We start from the raw sequence: 22815 nt of genomic DNA, 5'->3' as shown, positions 1-22815 counted from the left end.
TATATAGGCCGCTGCCAGCAGTTTAAACAGATGTCCATAAAACAAATACATTTTTACAGATGTCCTTAAGTTAATTTTAAAGTAACAGTTAATTTAGAATTTGTTAATATTGATTTGGTTAATACTCCTCAGTAAAGCTATTGTTAAGAGCCACAAAAACATTGGCCATGCATGGTGATGGTGGTAGTGGTGGTGTTTGGGGGTGGGGGTGGAAAAAAAATGATTTGAGTGCCATGGGAATGAAGGAAATCCCTAAAATTGTAATTTCTCATGTTTCGTATGTACCCTAAAGTCACCCTCTGATAGAAAAGTGGAGAGGCAAGAGGAAAAAGTATTCAAGGAAATGAGGTTTTTGAATCCAAAGTACAGATAACATTCGTGATTTCTGAAAGAATTGCAAAAATAATTTTGGATGCAAGACTATTGGAAGGTTATATTTACTGCTCCAGCACATTTCATTTAAACCAGAAGTTAAAATAAAAAAATTCTACTGGATTCTGTAGACCGGATAACTTTAAAATATATGCAATAAATACACTGGAAAAAAACCAAGAACAATGATTTTAAACAACATCAGCTATCTAAATCAGAAAATCCAAAACAAACATTGGTTTATACAACTAAATTCAATTTGATTAGTTTTTTGAGAAATTTACAAATGCCTCTACAATATAAACTTTGGAAGTGATGAAACTCAGCAATAATTAAGTAATTCTTTTCTTTGTTAGGTTCATACTGTAGTCTGCATAATTTAAAGTAATCAGGTTACTCCATATTACATGGTGAAAATGAAATCAGCTCACCTGACAATAACAATATTTGCATTTGAATGTGGGATCATTGGGAAACAACTGAAGGCACAGATTTTTAATTATGTTATTCCAAATGAAGAAATTCCAATCAACATTACTGTCAGCATTGAAATGTCTGAGATTTTTTGGCTCACTGACATATAGCTTTAAGATGCAAATAAATTATTTGATTAATTAGGCTTTACACTGAGTTATTACTATTGATCTTTTTTAATCAAAAATATATCATACAAATCCATGTATTTAGCTGCTATATTAAGGTCACAGGCAGTTCGCATACACATTAAAGAGGATTAATATCTGCCTTTAATTTCAAAATAAGGACATACATAATGTGCAAAACACTAACTACATTTGCCTTAAGTACAAAGGCAGGTTATTGATAGAGTAATGTCAGTTAAGTCTTAATTCAATGCGTGTTAAAAAGTTAATTTAATTCCATATCAATGTAAGATGCACTTGTCAAAGAACTGGAAAAAGTATTGTGCTGAATTCAGGCACAAACTCTACACAGAGCAAGAGTCACAAGAGAGAGTTATATGACCTCAATTAGATTAGCAACTTATTAAGTATAAACAACAAATCTAAGTATAGCAGAACATTTAAGCGTCCTGGTGTATTTTTACTAGGCAGAGCATGTGATACACATGTAACAGAATTAGAAAAAGTAATTGGTTGGATCAATATTTATGGTCAGCAAAACTTTTGGTTTCTCTGCCAAAAGAAAATTATGCTCTGGGTACAAAAATTGTTTTCCTCAATAAATGAAATGGCAAAAGATGTAAAAAATTATAAAAACGAGTACAAAAAATTGCTGAAGCAGTGGTAGATGCAAGTTCATTTGAACATTTAAGAGAAGTTTGAATAGGTACATGGATGAGAGAGGTATGGAGGGCTATGGTCCGGGAGCAGGTAGAATAAACTAGGCAGAAGACCAGGCTGATATGAAATTGAAGGGCTGAAGAGCCTGTTTCTGTGCTGTAGAGTTCTATGACTCTTTGACATTACATTTTCAGTTAGATGACTATTATTCATTCTCATAAACTATATAACAATTCTCCGTATGTAATATGTTTCTGCAAGTTGAAAAACCTAGTTGTAACATTAGTTTACTTCAATTCCTATTTTATTTGTGTCAAATATTTCAGCAGATTTTGGTTTAAGGCTCAATTTCACTAATTTCCTAACATTCTGGTTGTCCAACTATTCACTTCTTTGGAGTTTGTAGGAGAATCTGAGTGGTGTAAGTGTGAACGAACTGCCAGCAATAGCTGTAGAAGTGGGTTCAATTGTAACATTCAAGAGAAGTTTGGATAGGAACATGAATGTGATCCTGATGCAGATAGATGTGACTAGACAGAAAACCAGGTCAGCATGGACTAAGTGGACCGAAGGACCTGTTTCTGTGCTGTAGGGCTTTTTGACTCTATTAGTGCAGCATTTAATACAGTAGATTTCAGGCTTTGTGCCAAGGTTGCAAATATCAATACCATAAAACATCTGTTTAAGGTGAATGAAGGAAGGTTTAGGGGAGATATCAGAGATAGTTTTTTTTGTTTTACAGAGAATGATATGTGCCTAGAATACACCCAGGGGTGGCAGAGGATGATACAACAGGGGCATTTAACAGACTCTTAGACAAGCACATGGGTGGGGTTATGGGTTGTGTAGAAGGGAAGGGTTAGACTGAGTGTTGATTAGATTTATATAGGTCATGGGCTAAAGGCCCTGTTCCAAATAAAACTAAATCTTCTGCTCCCAGGGCTTTTCCATACAAATAAATTCAGATGGTAAAATCAAGGTAATTTATTTAAGAAAAATCAGCTAGGAAATACAAACTTAACTCTAAAATAAGAGATTATATCCTAACATGTTTTTAAAGACTATGGTGTTTCCTATTTCAGAGTCATCATTCTATTTCCGCCTGCAAAATAATAACAAGTATATCTTTAAAAATACTCCTTTATAAGAATGAAAAATAATGTATCCAGGAAATCCAGTAAGGATATCCTTGTAGGATCTCTACAGCTCCTATTATATGTTGCAATACATTTACAGTTCTTCCCCTTTGCTTGCCTGAAGAACTATCTCTCAAATAAGAAGTTAACTTGAAGTCCTGAGTATCCAAGTGGAAGATAGCACAAAATCTGCTTAAAAAAGGATTTTCCACAATACATCCTACAAAAATTACAAAAATATCTCCAAAAGGAAAATTAATCACATCTCATTTTGAAGGATCTTGCTCTGGACTAAATAGCCGCTGGAATGACACCTGCAGTTAAATGTGTCTCTTGTGAAGTACTTTGTGAAACAATCTACACAATAAAGGCCTTAATTAAAACCAATATTACACTCTCTCCCCCCCCCCCCCCCCACATTGGTTTTAGAAGCGCATTCAATCCCAAACAATTGTCTGGGATTCTGAAAATTACATGTTTACTAGTGAAACTGTGGCGCCCTCTGTAGATACAAGATTGAAAAGATGGCAACAAATAAGAATATTTTCCAATAGGTGCATTAAAATAAAAAATAAAATTCAATATACTTTCCCCAAAAAATCAAGAAAATTTGCATTATGCTGAAGATCATGTATAAAAATCTATTGCAAATATTCATTTACTGAAAGCTCTCTGTTCAAATCCTGAAGCCTATACATGAAATCTCAACTTGACATTTATCTTCTCAAGCTATTCTGAAAATTTTGACAAGTCAAAGCAGCAATTTTAGGACAACAGATTAGAGTGGAAGAGGATTACAAGAACTGGTGTGTATATGTTTAAAAAAACACACCATGTAAGATTTAATCCTTTATTTGAAAATAAAGCTATCAAATGCATTTTGATTGCCTGACATTTTATTTTAAATACTAAATGCTGTTGAGTTGATAAACAGATTACAGGGAAAAATGAAACGTACTAAGCCAAAGCAATGCTGTTACATCACTAAAACAGGTGAATTCATTTGCAGTTGAGGGTGTAATGAAATTTCCATTGATAGCTTACATTTTTAAGCATAAATGCACATTCAATATTATAAAACTGCTAACAAAACTGCAAAACAACATCAAGAGAATGATTATGGGGTAAATATAAAATAAACCTTACCTCACACTGTTCAGACTATTCTTTTTTTCCTGTTCTTCCTTCCGTGCCCGAAGCTGTTCCTGTGCCACAGCCATTTCCTCTTCCATAGACGACAATTCCTCTTTGGCACGTCGACGATTCTCCTTTTTGATTATCATTAAAATGCATAATAATTCAAGGATCATTTTAAAGCACAGAACAGCCATTGCAATATCATATACTGATCTCTGGAGAATAAATATTCAGTGTCTCCCACTTCAATACTTTGCTGACTACAGCACAACTTGTGCATCATGACAAGAACAAGACCGTGATTTTTGAATTTAGTTTAGAGATGTAATAAATCAATGCTACATGCTTCTATGATTTATCCAATTTTATTTCATCAAATTTTCTCTCTAATATATTGGTTTTAGAAAAGGGGAGAGATTTACCATCATTAAGGATCAAACCCATAATTAAAAATTATAGATTTTACTCCATTCTAAAACAAAATATATGAAACTACTGGTTTAAAGAAATAACAACAGCCTGCCTGCAACTCATATTCTGCTTTACTACTTTAACTTGATTTCTCTCCTTTCTATTTCAATGTAACTAGCCCACATCCTATTCTGGTTTCACTCCTGCCTGATGGTGATGAAAAGTAGAACCTATACTCTTAATTTTGGATTCCTTTTCAAATATTGTTCACTAAGAATAGTAGAATAGTCATGTGAACGTAAGACATAAGCTGTAGACCATCTGGTTCTGATTTCAGTTCTGATGATGGGTCTTTAACAAAAAACATCAATTCAGTTTCCTTTTCAGAGATGTTACCTGACTTGCTGAGTATTTCTAGTGCTCTGTTTTAGTTCAGACTTCAATCATATGCATTTTTGTTTCATTTTCATTCCTCCTGTTATTTATCTGGCTAAACTCCAATGTCAAATTCCTGTGATATGTCATCGATCTACACAAAGTCATCAAGGCAGCAAAACAATACAGGGACAAGATCCAGACACAACTCTTCACCAACAACACACACAACTTCTGGCAAGGTCTGCATACCACTGCAGACTTAAAAGATAAGCACAATGGTGCTGCCAACATCACTGCCTCTCTCCCAGATGAGCTACATCTTTTTTACGCTCGGTTTGATGCCGCTAACACCGAGCCCCCAAAGCGACCTGCACCTTAGTCAGCTCTGAGGCTGAAGTATGCAGGCGTTTCCAATGAGTGGACAGTTGCAAGGTACATGTGGAAAGGATGTTTCCCATGATGGGGGAGTCTAGGAGATAAGGGCACAGCCTCAGGATAGAGGGGTGCCCATTTAAAATAGAGAGGCAGAGGAACTTCTTTAGCCAGATGGTGATGAATTTGTAGAATTTGTTACCATAGGCAGCTATGGAGGCCAGATCATTGGGTGTATTTAAGGCAGAGATTGATAGGTTTTTGATTGGCCACAGCATCAAAGGTTACAGGCAGAAGGCCGAGGGGTGGAGCTGGGGGGGGGGGGGGGGGGTGGTGAGGAGGGCTGGAGGGAAGAGATCAGCCATGATTGACTGGCAGAGCAGACTCAATGGGCCAAATAGCCTAATTCTGCTCCTATGTGTTTTTGTTATGGTCTTATATCAGAATCAGGTTTATCACTCACAGATGTCATCAAGTCTGTTGTGGGTTTTTTTTGCAATAGCAGTACAGTGCAATACATAAAATTACTACAGTAGCACCCTAGCCATATATACGTGGCTAAGACTTTTGTACAGTACTGTATTTCAGTAATGACATGTAGAACCATATAATCTAGCATCTGATCTCCTGTCCAAATCAAATTAGCTTCATTGAACTTGTCATCCTGCTTACACAACTTCCCTCCCATCTTCTCAGATGAAGGCAAGACTTAAAACAAGTGATTTATGGAAATAAGCTGGGCAGACCAATGGAAGAAAGAGATCTTAACATACACGGTAATAATCATCAAGAGGATATTTTCCAGGTTCAACAGATTCGTTAGCTCTGGAAGCCCATATAAAAGGAAGTTAAATTTCAGGTATTGCAGGAACTGGTGCTACTCACAGAAGGATAGGAAGGTAAATTGCAAAATCAACAACCCTATAATAAAAATAGTCAAAATGGTTCTCGTCATTTCACAGAGAACAAAAAATGGCACTGGCATAAATGATCAGGTTTATGTAAGTGCCTCAAAAAAATTAAAATGCACAATTTAAAAATTCCTGAAAAAAATTAACTACATTCCAAACAGGGTAGGACAAAGTACCAGAAATTAATGGTCTGTTATTATAGCTTAGCCATATCTCCACCTAGTGGCTAGAAGCCCTGTAAATACAATGTTAACCCCACCCCAACCCCCTCCCATTTATAAAATAAAGGTATGTTACCATGTTTGTATACCATTATGGATAAGGATATGAAAAGACTATCAAAAGAAGAGATAAAACAAAATGAGATTCAAACAAATCTTACAGAAACTGGATCCACAAGTCATGATCAGAAATTTCAGTTCACTAGAATAGCATTGACAATCACAAACCTCCTTACTGTATGCAATATTTCTAAGATATTTCTCATTAAATGGAAATATTAATTTAGCATTTTGTGCACACCTGTCCAAAATGTCAATAATTATATCTGGCAGTGATCCTAACCCCAGTTCCTAGGCACATCTTCCATCTAATAACAGCAAACAACACAACACTGATGATTTCTGTCATTAGAACAGAAGAAACAGGAGCCAGAGACTGCTATAACACCCTTCAAGCCTCATCCACTATTCAACAGGATTATGACTGATCTTATTTTTGGTCTTGATTCCATTTACTTGTCCAGTCCCCATAATCTTCCATTTCTATCATGCCCACAATTTTCACCCAGCCTTAAAAACATACAGGGACTCAGAATCCACTACTCTCCGGGATGCAGCATTCCAAAGAACCACAAACATACAACAGAACACAAAAAACAGAAGCCATTGGGTCAAGTCTGCCATGCATTTAATATGATTATGGTTGATCTATGCTGGCCTTGACACCTCTTCTGTACCATTTCTTTAGTTAGAGGGTGGTAAATCTGTGGAATTTGTTGCCACGAACAGCTGTGGAGGCCAAGTCATTGGGCACATTTAAGGCAGAGATAGATAGGTTCTTGATTAGCCAGGACATCAAAGGGTATGGGGAGAAGGCAGGGGAGTGGGGATGGCTGGAAGAATTGGATCAGCCCATGACTGAATGACAGAGCAGACTTGATGGGCCAAATGGCCTACTTCTGATTGTATATCTTATGGTCTTGTGGTCTTATTTCACCATACCCATCTATTCACTAATCTATCAAATATTTATCCACCTTCATTTCAAATACTTAAGATGATTCAACTTGCACCACTTGCTGGGGCAAAAAATTCCAGAGATTCACAACCTTCTGCAAGAAAAAATGTCTATGCACCTCAGTTTTAAATGACCAGTCTCTTGTAGCTATGTCTCACCAATGGAAACTTCAGATAGTGTACACTGTCAAAGACTCTTTGGATCTGATATGTTCAAATGTCACTTTTCATTCTTCCGAAACTCCAAGGAATACAGGATCAAACTATAGTGTCTCTCTTAGTTGGATAACCCTCTCATCTCAGGAATGAGACTGATGAATCTCCTTTATAAAGCCTCTAGGTACTACTGTATTTAGGTAAAGGCTGTATTCCTTGCTGAAGTGCCTGACCTCACACTTCCCCACATTAAATTTTGATGTCACAGTTGCCCAAATTAAAATCCATTTCCAGTCTTTTGCTCACTCACTCAATTGACATCCCATTGCAGAGTCACACTATTGTCAGCACAACATGCCCTTCCACATGAGTTTGTATCATTGGCAAATGTGGAAGACTTACATATGGTTCCTTCCTCCATGTCATTAATGTATATAGTAAATGCACTACATCGTTTATTGACTCTCCACAAGAAGCCAAGCAAATCTGTCAAACACTATTTACCTTTCATGAAATATTGTTGACCAGGTGAAATGACATTTGACTCTCCCAAACGGTTAGCTACTTCCTGCTTTGATTTTGACTCTAGCATCTTCCCAATAATAGCTGTTAAATTAACTTGCCTGTAATTCCGTCTCCTACTTTCTCCTCTTTTGAAAAAGGCTATCAGATTGGTTTCCAATTTTCTGTTATCCTCCTGTAGTTTAGCAAGTTATGAAAATTTTCAATCAATGCACTATCTCTGCAGCCACTTCCTTTGAAACACCAGTCTGTTGTCCAACAAGTTCTAAGGACTTCCCAATCCTTAACCAACTTCTATCATGCTGCCACCAAGTTTCACTCTTGTAACTGGGACGTTTGGAAGTTCTGCCTCATTATTTGACATTAGTCTGCCTGACATCTTATGAAACTGGTCATATCTTCAAGACTAATGCAAAAAAGTTATTCTGCTGTTTCTTTTCTACTGTTATTAATTCACCAGCCTCATTCTCTAGAGATCCCACACATCTTTGCTACCCTTCTGCCCTCTTACTGCTTATAAATCCATAAAAATCTTTCCAGTTTGTTTTTAACACTATGGGCAAGTTTTCTCCCAAAATCCATTGTTCTCCTTCTTATGAAACTTGTAGTCTTCTGCTACTAGATCCTTAAAAACTTCACAATCCACTGGTCTAGCACTAACCCTTGCCACTTTGGACATATCTAGTCTCGAATTTAACATTACCCTTTACCTCGTTAACTATGGATTAGGCCTCTTTCTTCATGGAATCTCACTAATCGATTAGGATAACCTTTGTTGAGCATTATAAACAAGGTGTTTGAATATCTTCCAATACGTTTCAACTATTCCTTGTCTGACCTCTCTCTAAGCTTGTTTACTCAGTCCATCTTAGACATCTCCCCCCCTTATGCCATTGTAATTATCTTTATTTAAATTGAAAACACTCGTTATGACCTAATAGTGTTCATCCTCAAATTGTATTTGGAATTATATTGTACTCACTACATCTTTAACCACAAGATCACTTATTAATCCTTCATGGTTATACAAGACCAGTTTTGAATTAGTCCTCTGCTCAGTTCTAAGTGGGTGGTCCCTTCGCCTGAATTCATTTTTCCTTGATTTGGAGCCCCTACCTAGGGGAAATATCTTCATTGCATCCACTCATAGAAGATGACTCTTCTTGACCTTGTGAACCTTAGCTGAACTACTTCCAAGTAAATCTTTCATTAAAAGAGGAGATGAAATTTATGTGCATGACACTTATTCAATTTTATATCTAAGCTGTTACTGTCTTTTTAATGCATATTAAGTGAAGGTTGGCCAAAAGCCTTTAAAAAACCATAAAACATAACATCAACTGCAGCTTCTTCTCCTATCCTCTCAATTATTTCAGTGAAATCAATCAAGATAGTAAAAAATAATGTCTTTATACATCTGTGCTGTCTTTCATTATCTCATTTGTTTCCACGTCAATTAACGTTTTCTTCGTGCCTCTTAAAGTTTCATATTTTAACACCAGAATCCACCATTCCTCTATCATCACAGCCATTTTAATTATTTTTTTATGAAAATGCACGAATCTTCTGCTTTATACAGGTAATCAAAAAAAGAACAAATCATCAGTATACAAACCATGTTTCTATTTTGCAAAACACTGAATTGACTGTAAAACATTAAATTTACCCCATCATACCTGTCGCGTTTTACCAGCTTGCTTAACGCTATAAAACATTGGCCCAAGTTCAGCTAACCACTCTCCATCCACTGCAGTAACGCACTGCATGTACTCCTAGAAAAAAGAATTGAATTCATCACATATAAAGTCAAAGTTCAAATATTTTCTGGCAAAAACATATTGCTGAGGAAAAGCACAGATTATACATTCAACAAAGTAGCTGGTACAAGTAAAGTCATCCCACTATATTCATTCAAGTAACCTTGGTGATTAGCATTCCTCAGATCTTCTCTGCACAGCCGGCATCAGATAGATACCCTACCAAAATGGAGATTTAATGTACCAAATTATTTGCTGCACTCCTATAAACTGGGAACAGATTTGCACCTGAAAGTGGGTAAACCTCATGCAGCAGCAGATCTTGTATGCTTAAATGCCATCATCTGAATGGGCAGATCAAGCCTCACCCATAAAGCTACAGGGAAAAACAACTAACATCATGCTAAGCCACACCCTACCATCTTGGCCAGTTGCTAAAACAATTAATATTTCTATCACACAGAAACATTCCAAAACTACTAAAGACGTTAAAATTATTATTTCTTTTATTAATTAGCAAGACAGCAAAATGCACTTAAAAGAAAAAAGATTTCAAATGAACTTGTGTACTTAATGAAACTTAGCTTGTCCTTGCAGCTGTTGTTGAAAAGAAAAGCTGCCCCTGCACTACTTGATTTGATCTTCCACACAGTACTAGGCAATTGCTGCAACACTGAAGTGCACTCCCAAAAACAAGCCCTCAACAACAACTAGTAAATTCAGCAATCATGTAGAAATTCCGAACTTGTTGCAGGTTTTGTGAAGAAATATAGAAAATTGTACAAGCAGGTCTTGATATTTCCCCATAAAATTAAAGCAGAGTATCAAACACAGGACACTATATTTTTAAAGAGAAACAAGTATTTACGTCAAAATATAAATTTACTGGGAGATTTATACAGCCTTGCAGATCTTCAGGGTAGCCACAAGATGCTATGATGAAACACATATGCATTTCGCTACTGAAATCCCATTTATTTTCCACTGAAATTCACTCAAACCATGAAGAGTGTTACATATAATTTACAGTATTTAAAAAATAATTTGTTATTTTTATTCAACAGAAACTATTATCTTAAGCTTACCTTTGAAGTCATCACCAGTTCATGGTACACAATATAATCTGGTGTGTATCCCATGCCAAAAAGTGAACTCGTTGGATGCAAATGGCACGGCATGCCTGTTCTCACATTCACATACTCTCCTATACCCTGCAAAGCAAATGATAAAATAAGATACTTACTTCTCATAGATAAAATGCTGATGACTACAAGGCTGTCCTTTGTCACTGAATTCCTATCAAAATGTGTCATCTCATTAAAGCAGTATTAAGAAAAAGTTAATATCTGATGGGAGTGGAGAGTTTAGTGGTAGTCTATGCTGCATAAGGATATAAAAGATGTGTCGCCTCAGAGAAATTCTGGAGTTAATGTGGGTTAAGTCAAATGGTCAGGACACATGGCATGGAACACAATATAGGCTAAGAATAGAACAAAAACTATAAAACTGGATCAAAATTATTGAAAAAATTATGACATACGCAATAAAATGAAAGTAAGAAATAATCAATTTTAGCACCTATCCATAGGCAGATAAATAAGGCATGTTTTTTATGTCAAAAATTCACATAGTAGATTATTTTGAAGTGACTGTACAAAAACCACTTCACTTGAGAACAATCATTACCCATAAAGAAGATGCAACTCACAAAATGCTATACTTCCTCCTTATACAGTGCACAAGAGGCCAAAGTAAGAAGCAGTTAATAGCAATAGTGATAATGCCATAAACACTGCACACTGACAAAAATAAAAGAATCAATTGGAGGGGTGTGAGGAGATGGTCAATCAAAACCTACAAAGAGCATACTTCATATTACACAGCTTTCTGACCTTGAGTTTTGCAGCCTGATGAAAGTAAGCTGCACAGATACATTTTCTGATGATATCCCAGTCAGTACCACAGCTTACAATATTCATGCGTTGTTGCACCATTATATCCTTTAACTGAGATCGAACTTCTCGAACCTTTGATAAAAGAGAGAGGCAAGTTACCGAATCCAATACAACTTTCAATACATATTTTTTCCTTTAACTTCCTCTCATGCTTCATGGCATTCGTTTGTCAACCCCAACAAGCTATCCAATACAGAATTGTTCCCTGCTGAATCTAATGGGACTTTCTCCAGACAGTCGTGGGAAACATACAATTGACCACATACTTCAGATCTCATACTCTTCCAAAAGAATTTCAGTTTTCATTCAGCTTTTCATGGCAAACAGTTCTACCTGGAAATAGGTTTCATATAACCAACTTAAATTCTTTATTATTTCTGACCATTGCATAAATTAATGGCCAATCAGGTCACTAGCAAGAGTTTAAATATTTAGCATTGTCCATTTGTTTCATTCATAAATTAAGTGCCCAAAGACTCAACTGTAATCTGTCCATTTAGAATTTGGAAAAGTGCCATTTTGCGTATTGGAATAAAATTGTGTCCAAGGAAAAATTATTTCTGCAATGGAAGAGAACCAGGAGGACTAATAAAAAGAGGGCAACTTAGAAAAGAAAAACAAAAAATATTACTTTATTGACATTGATCCACACCAAGGCATTTACAAATAGGTGAATTAGAAACAAGAAGCCAATACTAGAGTTGGATGTCAAAGTAACCTGGACAAACTTGAGAGATGAAATGACCAGGATGTAAAATATTTAAGGAATAATAGATGATATAGTAAAAGTGTGTGTTTTATTCAAAGAAACCTACAATTATAGCACTAGAAGTCAAGGAACAAAGATACAAAACTCATGGGTATATTTGATGGATCTTGTACCAATGCTATAACAAAGAATCTATGGATATGCTTTTTAGAAATAAAAAAAATGGATGGGGATTATCTGATTGAATGTCGGTTAGGAAAATACATTAGTACTTATCTGGAAAAAAAACATCAATGGTAAAGGCTACATATAAGTGAACTAAGCACAAATCTTATGACATATCCAGGCTGGACTGTACAAGAGCATCTGTACAGTCCAGTCTGGCTTTCTGTGTCATTTCTCATATTGCAGTAAAATGACTAGATCCAATATATGAAATTCATCTGGTTACTTCGGTGCAGATTTCCACAAGACATAGGGGGCCACCTTAGCTCATAAGGCCCATATTAGTTCTCAATTTACAGAATCAATTAAAGTTGCTGTTGAGGCAGAAAAATTGAGGACAATTATCCACTTTTAAATAATAGTAGTAACTTGTAAAATCTAGTAGGCATATTTGTTTCTGCAGAAAAGAGTTGGAAACAATAAATTTTTTTAAAAACTAAAGAAAAACTTATTTAAATCTGATGATAACAGTGCTGTTATGAACCATCACTCTTTAGTAAGGACTATGGAATAGTCAGGTCAGCGGTCAGCAACAACAATTAGGCGGGTAGGGCTGTTTTGCTTCTTAAAGGGCTAATAATATACAACATACAACTTCCAGTTTTTAAGTAGGGCCTTATTGTTTCTGATACAAATAGAAATTAAATCAAATAACCCATTAAAATGTACAAAAATTAATACAGCAAAAAATCAACTATTATATTACCTTCCTCATGGCTTTGGCGTGAATAAAGTGTTCATTACACCAAATAGTAGAATAATTGTTATTTTTCCACTGCAGGTAAACATTAAGATATGTCAAATGGTCACTTTCTGGCACAGCAAACTTCTCCCTCATCTGATCACTCTCTTCTTCTCGGCCCTGTGAATTTTAAATACATACAGATCATGAGAAGGAAACACAAGTAAACAAGATACCAGTTTTTGCACAACGGATGTCCTCATTTCAGAGTAACTTAATTTCACCTGTAAGGGTAAAATAACACTAAAATTCATCCATTTCAGTGACCTTCAAATATTTATTTTCCAGTGTACCTTGTAATAGTGCACCAAAATTTTGAAATAAATAATGCAGCCACAGAAGATGGCCAAAAGTATACAGTAATATCTAGACGAAGAAGAAAAAACACAGCAATTTTAATAGAACAGCTGCCACAATCGTAATATATGAAATGGAAATAAAATAGAAATAAACAATCGAAATAAATCATCTTAACATTTAACAGGCAGTTTGTGGTTCTGGACGGTGAAAAGGAAAACAGGTGTCTAAATTTGAATAGGAAGATGGATTTGAGAATATTTGAAGATCAGACTCAGAAACTGCAAGGTTAAAGGTGTGGAGGAAAAGAGATACTTGTTTGTTGCATCATGCTATAATCTGAAGTCCAACACACCATTTGCAAGATAACATGGAGGTCTTAGCTTTTCATTAAAAAGAAATATAAAAACACCATTTTGAATTTAACAGAACAATAAATTTTCTATTAAAGTGGCAAAAGGTGGTGAAATTAACCAAGATGGCCATCATATTTTAATATGATTTAACAATCAACATTTAAACTACTAAATAGTCAAAGGACCTGAGAAGATCAAACACGAATTACAATAAAATCACTATTTATTAATTTTGCTTAAATTAATTTATAAAAATAATCCAGGGATTATTGCATATGACACTCAAACCTTGAAGTAGAAGCATAGTATATTTTCAAATGTGGTAGTATTGTAATTAATGGGCTGTCAGCAACTACCTTTATCCAAACCTAAGCAGAAAAATACTGATTATCCTTACAGGCCATCTCAGGCAGTTATGGTCAGGCACTGAGATAGGTAGGTCAGATGTGAATGAAAGGTCAGATTCTCACTTCACTTGACCAGTGAAGGACAAATTAGAAACAGGAGCCAGAGGTATTCGCTTTCACTCCCTTAGATTTACATCTGAGCCAATAGTTGTAAGTAGTATTCGAATTGGCTCACCATTCAAGAACACAAAAAAATAAGAGCAGGAGTAGGCAACCTGCCCTCAAGTCTCTTCTGCCTTTCAACACAATCATGGTTGATCTATCTCAGGGCTCTAATCTTCATCTCAATACTCTGATCAATCAAAAAATTATTTTAAATACTTTTAATGATCTGGCATCCATAAGGCAGCGAATTCCAGAGACAACAAGCAGTAGTTTCTATGAACCTCAATTTTAAATAACTAGCACCTTATAATTTTGTTCTCCCTTTAAAGACTATATCACTAATGAAACATTGCCCAAAAAAAAGGAAAGGTAACTTGTTTTTTAATGTTTTAATTAGTTTCCAGTACAATGAGGAATTAATTAATTTCTAAAAGAATTGAATTAAGTCTACTTAAACTGTTTTGATGTGGGGCAAATATAAAATGGATTCTGACATTGGTGAACTGTCATCAAAATGTTGTCAGAGTTGCCTGGGTGTATGGGTTCTGGTAACATTGCCAGGGTCTCATTGTATTTATAGAATGACCCTCGAATAAGGAGGGTCAGCTTGGCTTGGGAGCAGGGACCACACAGTTAATGATTTGGACAGCAGATCAGATTCAGATTTTGTCACTAAAACTAAACTTCAAACCAAGACCTTGTTGAAGCTTACTTCAAGTAGTTTTGCAATCCACAGAACCTTTAAACAATACAAATACCAGATCCAACAACTGGCTCTTAATTGCAAACATAACATTACAAAATCATAGTCTTCAAGTCCTTCTCATCACATCTATGCTGACATTCTTGCCCATCTATACTAGTCTACTTCCTTATATTATTCTCACATCCTTCTATGCCTTACCTTTATAAATGCCAGTCTAAATATCTCTGAAACATAATGATTGCATTCAATATCAATTATTCTCTGTAAAGAAAGATACCCCCTCAAATCCCCTTTAAAACCCGTGTCCTCTGATTTCTGATACCCCTACCATCAGTAAAACACTCTAATTACCTACCCTATCTATGCCCCAAGAAATATTATACCTCTCCATCTGATTATCCCTCAGTCTCCTTCAAGAAAACAAATTTAACCTATCCAATTTCTCCCCATAAATCAAGCCTTTCTACCCTGGTAACCTCCTGGTGAATCTCATTTGCACTCTTTCCAGCACAACCATATTCTTCCCATAGTGCAGCAACCAGAAATGTACACAATATTCCAAGTGGTGTCTAACAAGTGTTTTGTGAAGTTGTAATATAACGTACCAACTTTTAAAATCTCTTGACCTATGAAGGCAAGCATGCCATATGACTTCTTCACTACTCTATCTACCTCTATTGCCACTTTCAGGGAAATTGAACTTAAACTCCAAGTTCCCTCTGTTCATGATTATGATAATTCTATATTAATTCTATATAGTTTATCTAACAGGAGAGGGTTAAAATAACATGCAGCAAAAAGCAAACAGCTGGAGGAATTCAACAGGTCAAGCTGTTTGATTATTTTTTCAGATTACAGCCTCTGCAGTTTCACGTATTAAATAATACTACTTGAATTCAGGGCAGCGCAGTAGCATAGCAGTTAGCATAATGCTATTAACAGCGCCAGCGACCTAGGTTCAATTCTGCCACTGTCTGTATGGAATTTGTACCTTATCCCCGTGACCATGTGGTTTTCCACAGGGTACTCTAGTTTCTTCCCAGCTTCCAAAGATAGTAGGTTAATTGGTCACATGGGTGTAATTGGGCAGTGTGAGCTAGTTGAGCTAGAAGGGCCTGTTACATGCTGCATCTCTAAATTAAAATAAATAAAAATGTTAATGCAGCCAGTTTAACAAAGACAACATGAAGAGTAAGCAGAGGGTGGTTAATATTGCATCTTTTGGGTAAAAGTAGGTTTCACCTCTAAAAGAGTACTGATTTCAGATTCTCTCACATACCTTTGGTCGATAAAAGATGGCAGGCACCGAAAGCATTGACACAATGATGAGGACATCAGCACTACAGCTCATGTCACATGACACTATCAACATCTTTGAGAGAGCAGGATCAAGTGGGAATTCAACCATCATCCTTCCAGTTGGAGTCAGGCTGCCTATAATGATAAAAGAAAACTACATAAAATAGCAGATTAATAAAATTAGTTGGCCCATCGTCTGGATCACCAGCTGTGATTTCCACAAGCCTGTATCATCTAGGCAAGATGCAGAAAACCAGCATTGTTGGCCCTCTGTACACTGCAGTCAGTTAGCAAGTGTCATTGCATGGAGGTTTATATCCAGAGCCTTGTCCCCAGAACAAAGGAAAACTTTACAGTTAGTAAATCAGCTGAAGTGTAGAGCTATGAAAATAATATTAACAATAAATTGTCTGATATTCAGGGACATTTAAAAATAGTTAAAGTTAATGTAAACAATTAATAATCTAACAAAGTAATGAAACTTGCACATCTTCATGAAAAGGCAATGAAAATTATAAATAATTTGATACATAATTGGAAATAATAATCGTCTTCGCCATTCATCAGGCTGACACATGCAGTGAAATGAATGAGATCTCTAATTTTAGCCTACCAGAAAGGTTACTCCCCTGCAAAATGTTATTAAGTCTCTGCAAAACCAGGTCCTGTTGCTGGACGACAAATGGAGTCAACTGACTAAAAATTGTGGTCAATTTGCTGCCATCTGTTGCTGACAGTAATAAAATGGGCCCCTGCAAGTCTATGAGTTGTTTCTGAGGAAATGGTCTAATAACTGCAATTGCATTCAAAAGCACCAATCACTGTCAAGATGTGGCTCAGCGCATGATGTAGCTGCGTCTTGTGATCAAAATTAAATAGATCAGATGGAAAAATTGGCAGAGTACTTCCAAAGTGAACACATCTACTTTCTGAATAATCAAAATACTCAAAAGAAAGTTTAACTGGACATTATAGTGTCACTCACACAAGAGATTCTGTACATGCTGGAAATCTTAAGCAACACACACTAAATTCTGCAGAAAATTGTGAACACAGCCCTGTCCATCACACAAACCAGTCACCCTCCATCTACACTGACAACATAATCAAAGACTACACAAAGCAGCTTTTCCACTGTATCTCAGTACGCAAGACATTAATAAACTAATAGCAACTCAGCAAGCTCAAAATGCTTTATTTGTACTGCTACTCACTTTTCCATCTTCTTTATCACTGTATGAGGGAATGTATTTGCTACAGAGTTCTTTAATACTTTTCAAGAATTTGGGACCTTTTGTCTCCAAGTCATCTTTCAAATCAAACATGTATTCAATTTCCAGTAGTGGGAGAGTCTAGCACCAGAGGGCACAGCCTCAAATTAAAAGATGTCCTTTTAAAACAGAGAAGAAATTTCTTTAGCTAGATGGTGGTCACTCTGTAGAATTCATTGCCACAGATGGCTGTCCAGTTCAAGTAACTGGGAATACTTAAAGTGAAGGTTGATAGGTTCTTGATTAGTAAGAGTGTCAAAGATACGGAGAGAAGGCAGCAGAATGGGGTTGAGAGGGAATGGTGAATCAGCCATGATCAAATTGTGGAGCAGACTCAATGAGCTGTATGATCTCATTCTGCTCCTATGTCTTATGGTCTTATCTTCAGACACACCATTAGGGTAAGAAAGATGAAGTTAACACTAAGCCAACGCATGATTTCAGAAGTCAGCAATCTTAAGAATCATCTCTTGCACGCAAATACATTGACAGTAGTGGCTTATAAATCTTACTTGATAGTAATAACAAGAACAATGGCTCTTTCATCCACATGCCTATTAATTTAACCCCTTTACTCACTCAGCTGTCTTAATCCACTGTGATTCAGAATAGTGGTTTGAAAACTGAAGTGTCTCCACTGGGATTACAACAATAGCTCCTTCATTCTAAAACCATATAATTTAGCTCTCACTAGCATTTCAGTTTGAAAGAGATCAAGGAATTTGTGCATCCAAGGTTAAATCCTGGAACTCCAATTAAATTTGTACTTAAAATCTTCCACAGAGATTTCCCAAACACCAACTGACATATCTAGGTTAAATACAGATCTGGCAGGTTAGTGTCACATTGCTAAACCTGCACACCCTTGGCAAAATCCATAATTCTTTGGTGAAACACTATTTTCCCACAGAAGTATTGAACAGTGCATTCTATTCTTCTGGTAAGATGGCAGTGCATTTAGTCACAGGAGCTTCTACAGCTACAGCAAATGGTGCAAATGTTTATCTTAAACACTTTTCTTGTGATTGCAAGGCCCTGTTAGACAATGATAACACAAAATACTGCAAGTCTGGTTAATTATTAGTTCACTGGTGGATACCAACAATGGGGGAATTGCATGGCCTCGGGTGATGCGCAGACAGAGGCACAAAGGGTGCATTGGAATCCGTGCCGGCTTTAGGCCTGGCTCCTGCAGGATGGTTCACCCATCAGTGCTGTTCTCCAGTGTTCACTCCCTGGATGACAAGCTGGATTGCCTTTGACTGCGGCTGAGCCACTGCTGTGTGCTCTTTCTTGCAGAAACATGGCTCCATACACCATCAAACTTCAGGCCAGGCTGTTCAGGGACTTGTGACTGTATGTGCTGTTTTAACAATATGTGCTATGTGCTGTGTGAGACTATGTATTGATTTTGCATCTTGCAAATTACAGGGGCACATTGTTTCATTTAGCTGCATACATGTGAATGGCTGGATGACAATTACATTTGAACATGAAAGTTTAGAAAAATTTCTGTATAGTTTTCTAATTACCTGTATTGTCAAGAGCACCTAGGATCCAAAGTTGATACATAGAATTCAACATATTATCTTCAGGTGGCGGGTCCATGAAGTGAAACTGGAGTAAATCTTGAACACCAAGGGACTTAAGCAACAGGACCACATTAGCCAAATTTGTTCGCTGAATTTCAGGTACAGTGGTGGTCAACATCTCATTTTTATATGCACTTTGTGTGTACAACCTGTGTGGTTGAATAAATAAATCTATTAATTTGAAGAAAATCAAAGTACATGTTTCTTCATTCACTTTTGCCATTTGTAAATATAGATTATTTTTAGTAAACAGCATCTTGCAAACTTAATATTAATCACAAGAATAAATGCACATAAAACTGAATATATTTAGTTTCAGCAATTTATTAAAGTAACAGTTTAGGGAAATGTACAAAGATGTTACCGTAATGTTCACCATGCAATATCTCAATTATGATACGTGCAGCAACAAAATCATGAGTGTAGCTAGGGAAAGAATTGGCCACTATGGGGACCAAAGGGCTAATCTGTGTGTCGAGCCAGGTATTGTAGGTAAGATTCTAAATGAATATTTCTTACCTTTACTCCCCAGAACATTTACATTTTTTTGTGCGCCACAGTCCTGAGGTGACACCGGATTGCGTAGAGGGAGAGAGTTTAAAAGAAACAGTGGGGTAGTTGGCACGTTTTGTGTGCCACCGTTCCGAGAAGAGACCACATTGTGTAGAGGGAGAGCTTAAAAGAAGCGAGCAAGGGCAGTCGGCACAGTTTGCATGCCACAGTTCCCAAAGAGATATTGGATTCTGCATAATTAGGCACTTAGCAAGAACCAATAAGAAGTAGTTACATCTAAGACTGAATACCCATTTTTCGAGCAGCTATTGTGTGAGTGTGGAGTTGAAAGTTTGATTCATCAAGACTTCAGCAAGGGGGGGTGTAGGCCATAGGTAGATTTCTTTTTTTCATTATTTATTCTTTCTTTCTTATTGCACATTTAGAGCACTGGGATGCCATACAGGATACTCGAATGCACTTCCTACGGGACATGGGAAGACAGGGTCCAGGATCCAGTGTCCAGCTCCAGTCTCCTTGACAACTACACCTGCAGGAAATCCAACCAGCTTCTAATGGACCATATTAAGGAGCTGGAGCTGGAACTGGATGAACTCTGCATCATTCGGGAGGCTGAGGTTTGATAGACAAGACATACAAGGAGGTAGTTACACCCATGGTACAGGGCACAGGTAAATAGGTGACCATCAGGAGCAGGAAATGGGATAGGTAGTCAATGCAGAGTACCCCTGTGACAATTCCTCTCAGTAACACTTTGGATACTGTTGGGGGATGACCTAGCAGACAAAAGCTACAGTTGTCAGGTCTCTGGCACTGAGTATGGCTCTGTGGCCCAGAAGAATATAAGAAATAGGAGCAGGAGTAGGCCATTTGGCCCATCGAGCCCACTCCGCCATTCAATAAGAACATGGATGATCCGGCCATGGACTTATCTTCAACTACCTGCTTTTTCCCCATAACCCTTAATTCCCCTACTACACAAAAATCTATCCAACTTTGTCTGAAATATATTTACTGAGGTAGCCTCCACTGCTTCAGTGGGCAGAGAATTCTACAGATTCACCACTCTCTGGGAAAAGCAGCTCCTCCTCATCTCTGTACTAAATCTACTCCCATGAATCTTGAGGCTATGTCCCCCAGTTCTAGTCTCACCTACCAGTAGAAACAACCTTCCTGCCTCTACCTTATCTATCCCTTTCATAATTTTATGTTCTTATAAGATCTCCCCTCATTCTTCTGAATTCCAGTGAGTATAGTCCCAGGCGACTCAATCTCTCTTCATAGTCTAACCCCTCATCTCTGGAATCAACCTGGTGAACCTCCTCTGCACTGCCTCCAAAGCCAGTATATCCTTCCTCAAGTAAGGAGACAAGAACTGAAGACAGTACTCCAGGCGCGGCCTCACCTGTACCCTGTACAGTTGTAGCATAAGCTTTCTGCTCTTAAAATCAATCCCTCCAGCATTCCATTTGCCTTCTTGAGAGCCTGCTGCACCTGAAAACCAACCTTTTGTGATTCATGCACAAGCACTCCCAAGTCCCTCTGCACAGCAGCATGCTGGTATTTTTACCATTTAAATAATAACCAACTCTCATTTTTTCTTCCAAAGTGGATGACCTCGCATTTACCAACATTGTACTCCATCTGCCAGACCCTTGCCCACTCAATTAACCTATCTACTTCTGAGCTGCGTATATTTCAATGCAAGGAGAATTGTAGGAAAGGTGGATTAGCCTAGGGCATGGATCAGCACAAGGAGTTCTGACACTATACCCATTAGTGAGACTTGGTTGCAGGAGGAGCAGGACTGGCAGCTCCATGTTCTGGTGTTCCATTGCTTTAAATGCGATAGAGCAGAATTGATTACAGGGGGAGGTGTGGCATTGCTAGTCAGGGAAAATGTCAAGGTAGTGCTCAGGCAGGACAGACTGGAAAGCTCATCTAATGAGGCTTTATGGGTAGAACTGAGGAGTAAAAAGGGTATGATCATATTAATGGGATTATAATATAGATCACCCAACAGTCTGCAGGATTTGTAGAGAGATAAGGTTGTAGAAACATAAGGTTGTGATAGTTGGCGATTTTAACATTCTACATATTGACTAGGACTCTTATACTGTGAAAGGGCTGGATGGGAGAGACTGTCAAATGTTTTCAGGAATGTTTCCTTAATTAGTACATAGAAGTCCTAAGTAGAGAAAATCTGATAGTCGATCTCCTATTAGGAAATGAAACAGGTGACAGAGGTTTGTGTGGGGAACACTTTGCATCTGATGATCATAATTTCATTAATTTCAAGGTAATTATGGAAAAGGACAGGTCTGGTCCTTGGGTTGAGATTCTAAATTGGAGAAAGGCCAATTTTGATGCTATCATAGAGGAACTGGGAAGTAGGGATTGGAAAAGGTTGTTTTCTGGCAAAGGTATACTTGGTAAGTGGGAGGTCTTCAAAAGTGAAATTTCGAGAGCAGAGAGTTCCTGTCAAAATAAAAAGTTTATGGAACTTTGGTTTTCAAAAGATAATGAGGCCCTGGTTAAGAAAAAGATGTATAGCAGGTGTAGGTAGGCAGGAACATATGAGGTGCTTGAGGAGAATAAGAACTGCAAGAGAACACTTAAGAAGGAAATCAGGAGAGATAAAAGAGAACAATGATGTTGCTCTAGCCGACAAGGTGAAGGAGAACCCCAAGGGCTTCTACTGATATACTAAGAATAGCAAGGATAGCAAGGGACAAAATTGGTCCTCTGGACAATCACAAATGTAATCTATTCATGGGCCTCAAAGAGATGCAGGAGATCTTAAACTGATTTTTTTGCATCTGTATTTACTCAGGAGAAGATAAAGAAAGCTTTTGGCACATTGGCTATCATAAATCAAAGCACTCAGTACAGGAGATGGGATGTTACGTTGAAGTTGTATAACACATTGGTAAAGCTTAGAGTACTGTATGCAGTTTCGGACACCTACTATACCTACAGGAAAGAT

General features: G+C 37.1%; 1 protein-coding gene across 1 annotated transcript in view; it reads right to left on the bottom strand.

Moving 5' to 3' along the window:
- Window positions 1–22815, bottom strand: part of dhx38 (DEAH (Asp-Glu-Ala-His) box polypeptide 38) — a 99736-nt gene that overhangs the window by 10135 nt on the left and 66786 nt on the right. Inside the window, exons 20-26 of the mRNA XM_073070289.1 lie at window positions 19257–19465; window positions 16434–16588; window positions 13248–13403; window positions 11545–11679; window positions 10738–10863; window positions 9572–9667; window positions 3917–4038 (exon numbers count right to left, since the gene is read on the bottom strand). Coding sequence (XP_072926390.1) covers window positions 3917–4038; window positions 9572–9667; window positions 10738–10863; window positions 11545–11679; window positions 13248–13403; window positions 16434–16588; window positions 19257–19465 — 999 coding nt within the window. The remainder of the gene's footprint in view (window positions 1–3916; window positions 4039–9571; window positions 9668–10737; window positions 10864–11544; window positions 11680–13247; window positions 13404–16433; window positions 16589–19256; window positions 19466–22815) is intronic.

This window comes from Hemitrygon akajei, chromosome 17, assembly GCF_048418815.1.
Source record: "Hemitrygon akajei chromosome 17, sHemAka1.3, whole genome shotgun sequence".
Classification (NCBI taxonomy): domain Eukaryota; kingdom Metazoa; phylum Chordata; class Chondrichthyes; order Myliobatiformes; family Dasyatidae; genus Hemitrygon; species Hemitrygon akajei.
This window is presented reverse-complemented; position numbering and strand designations above follow the sequence as displayed.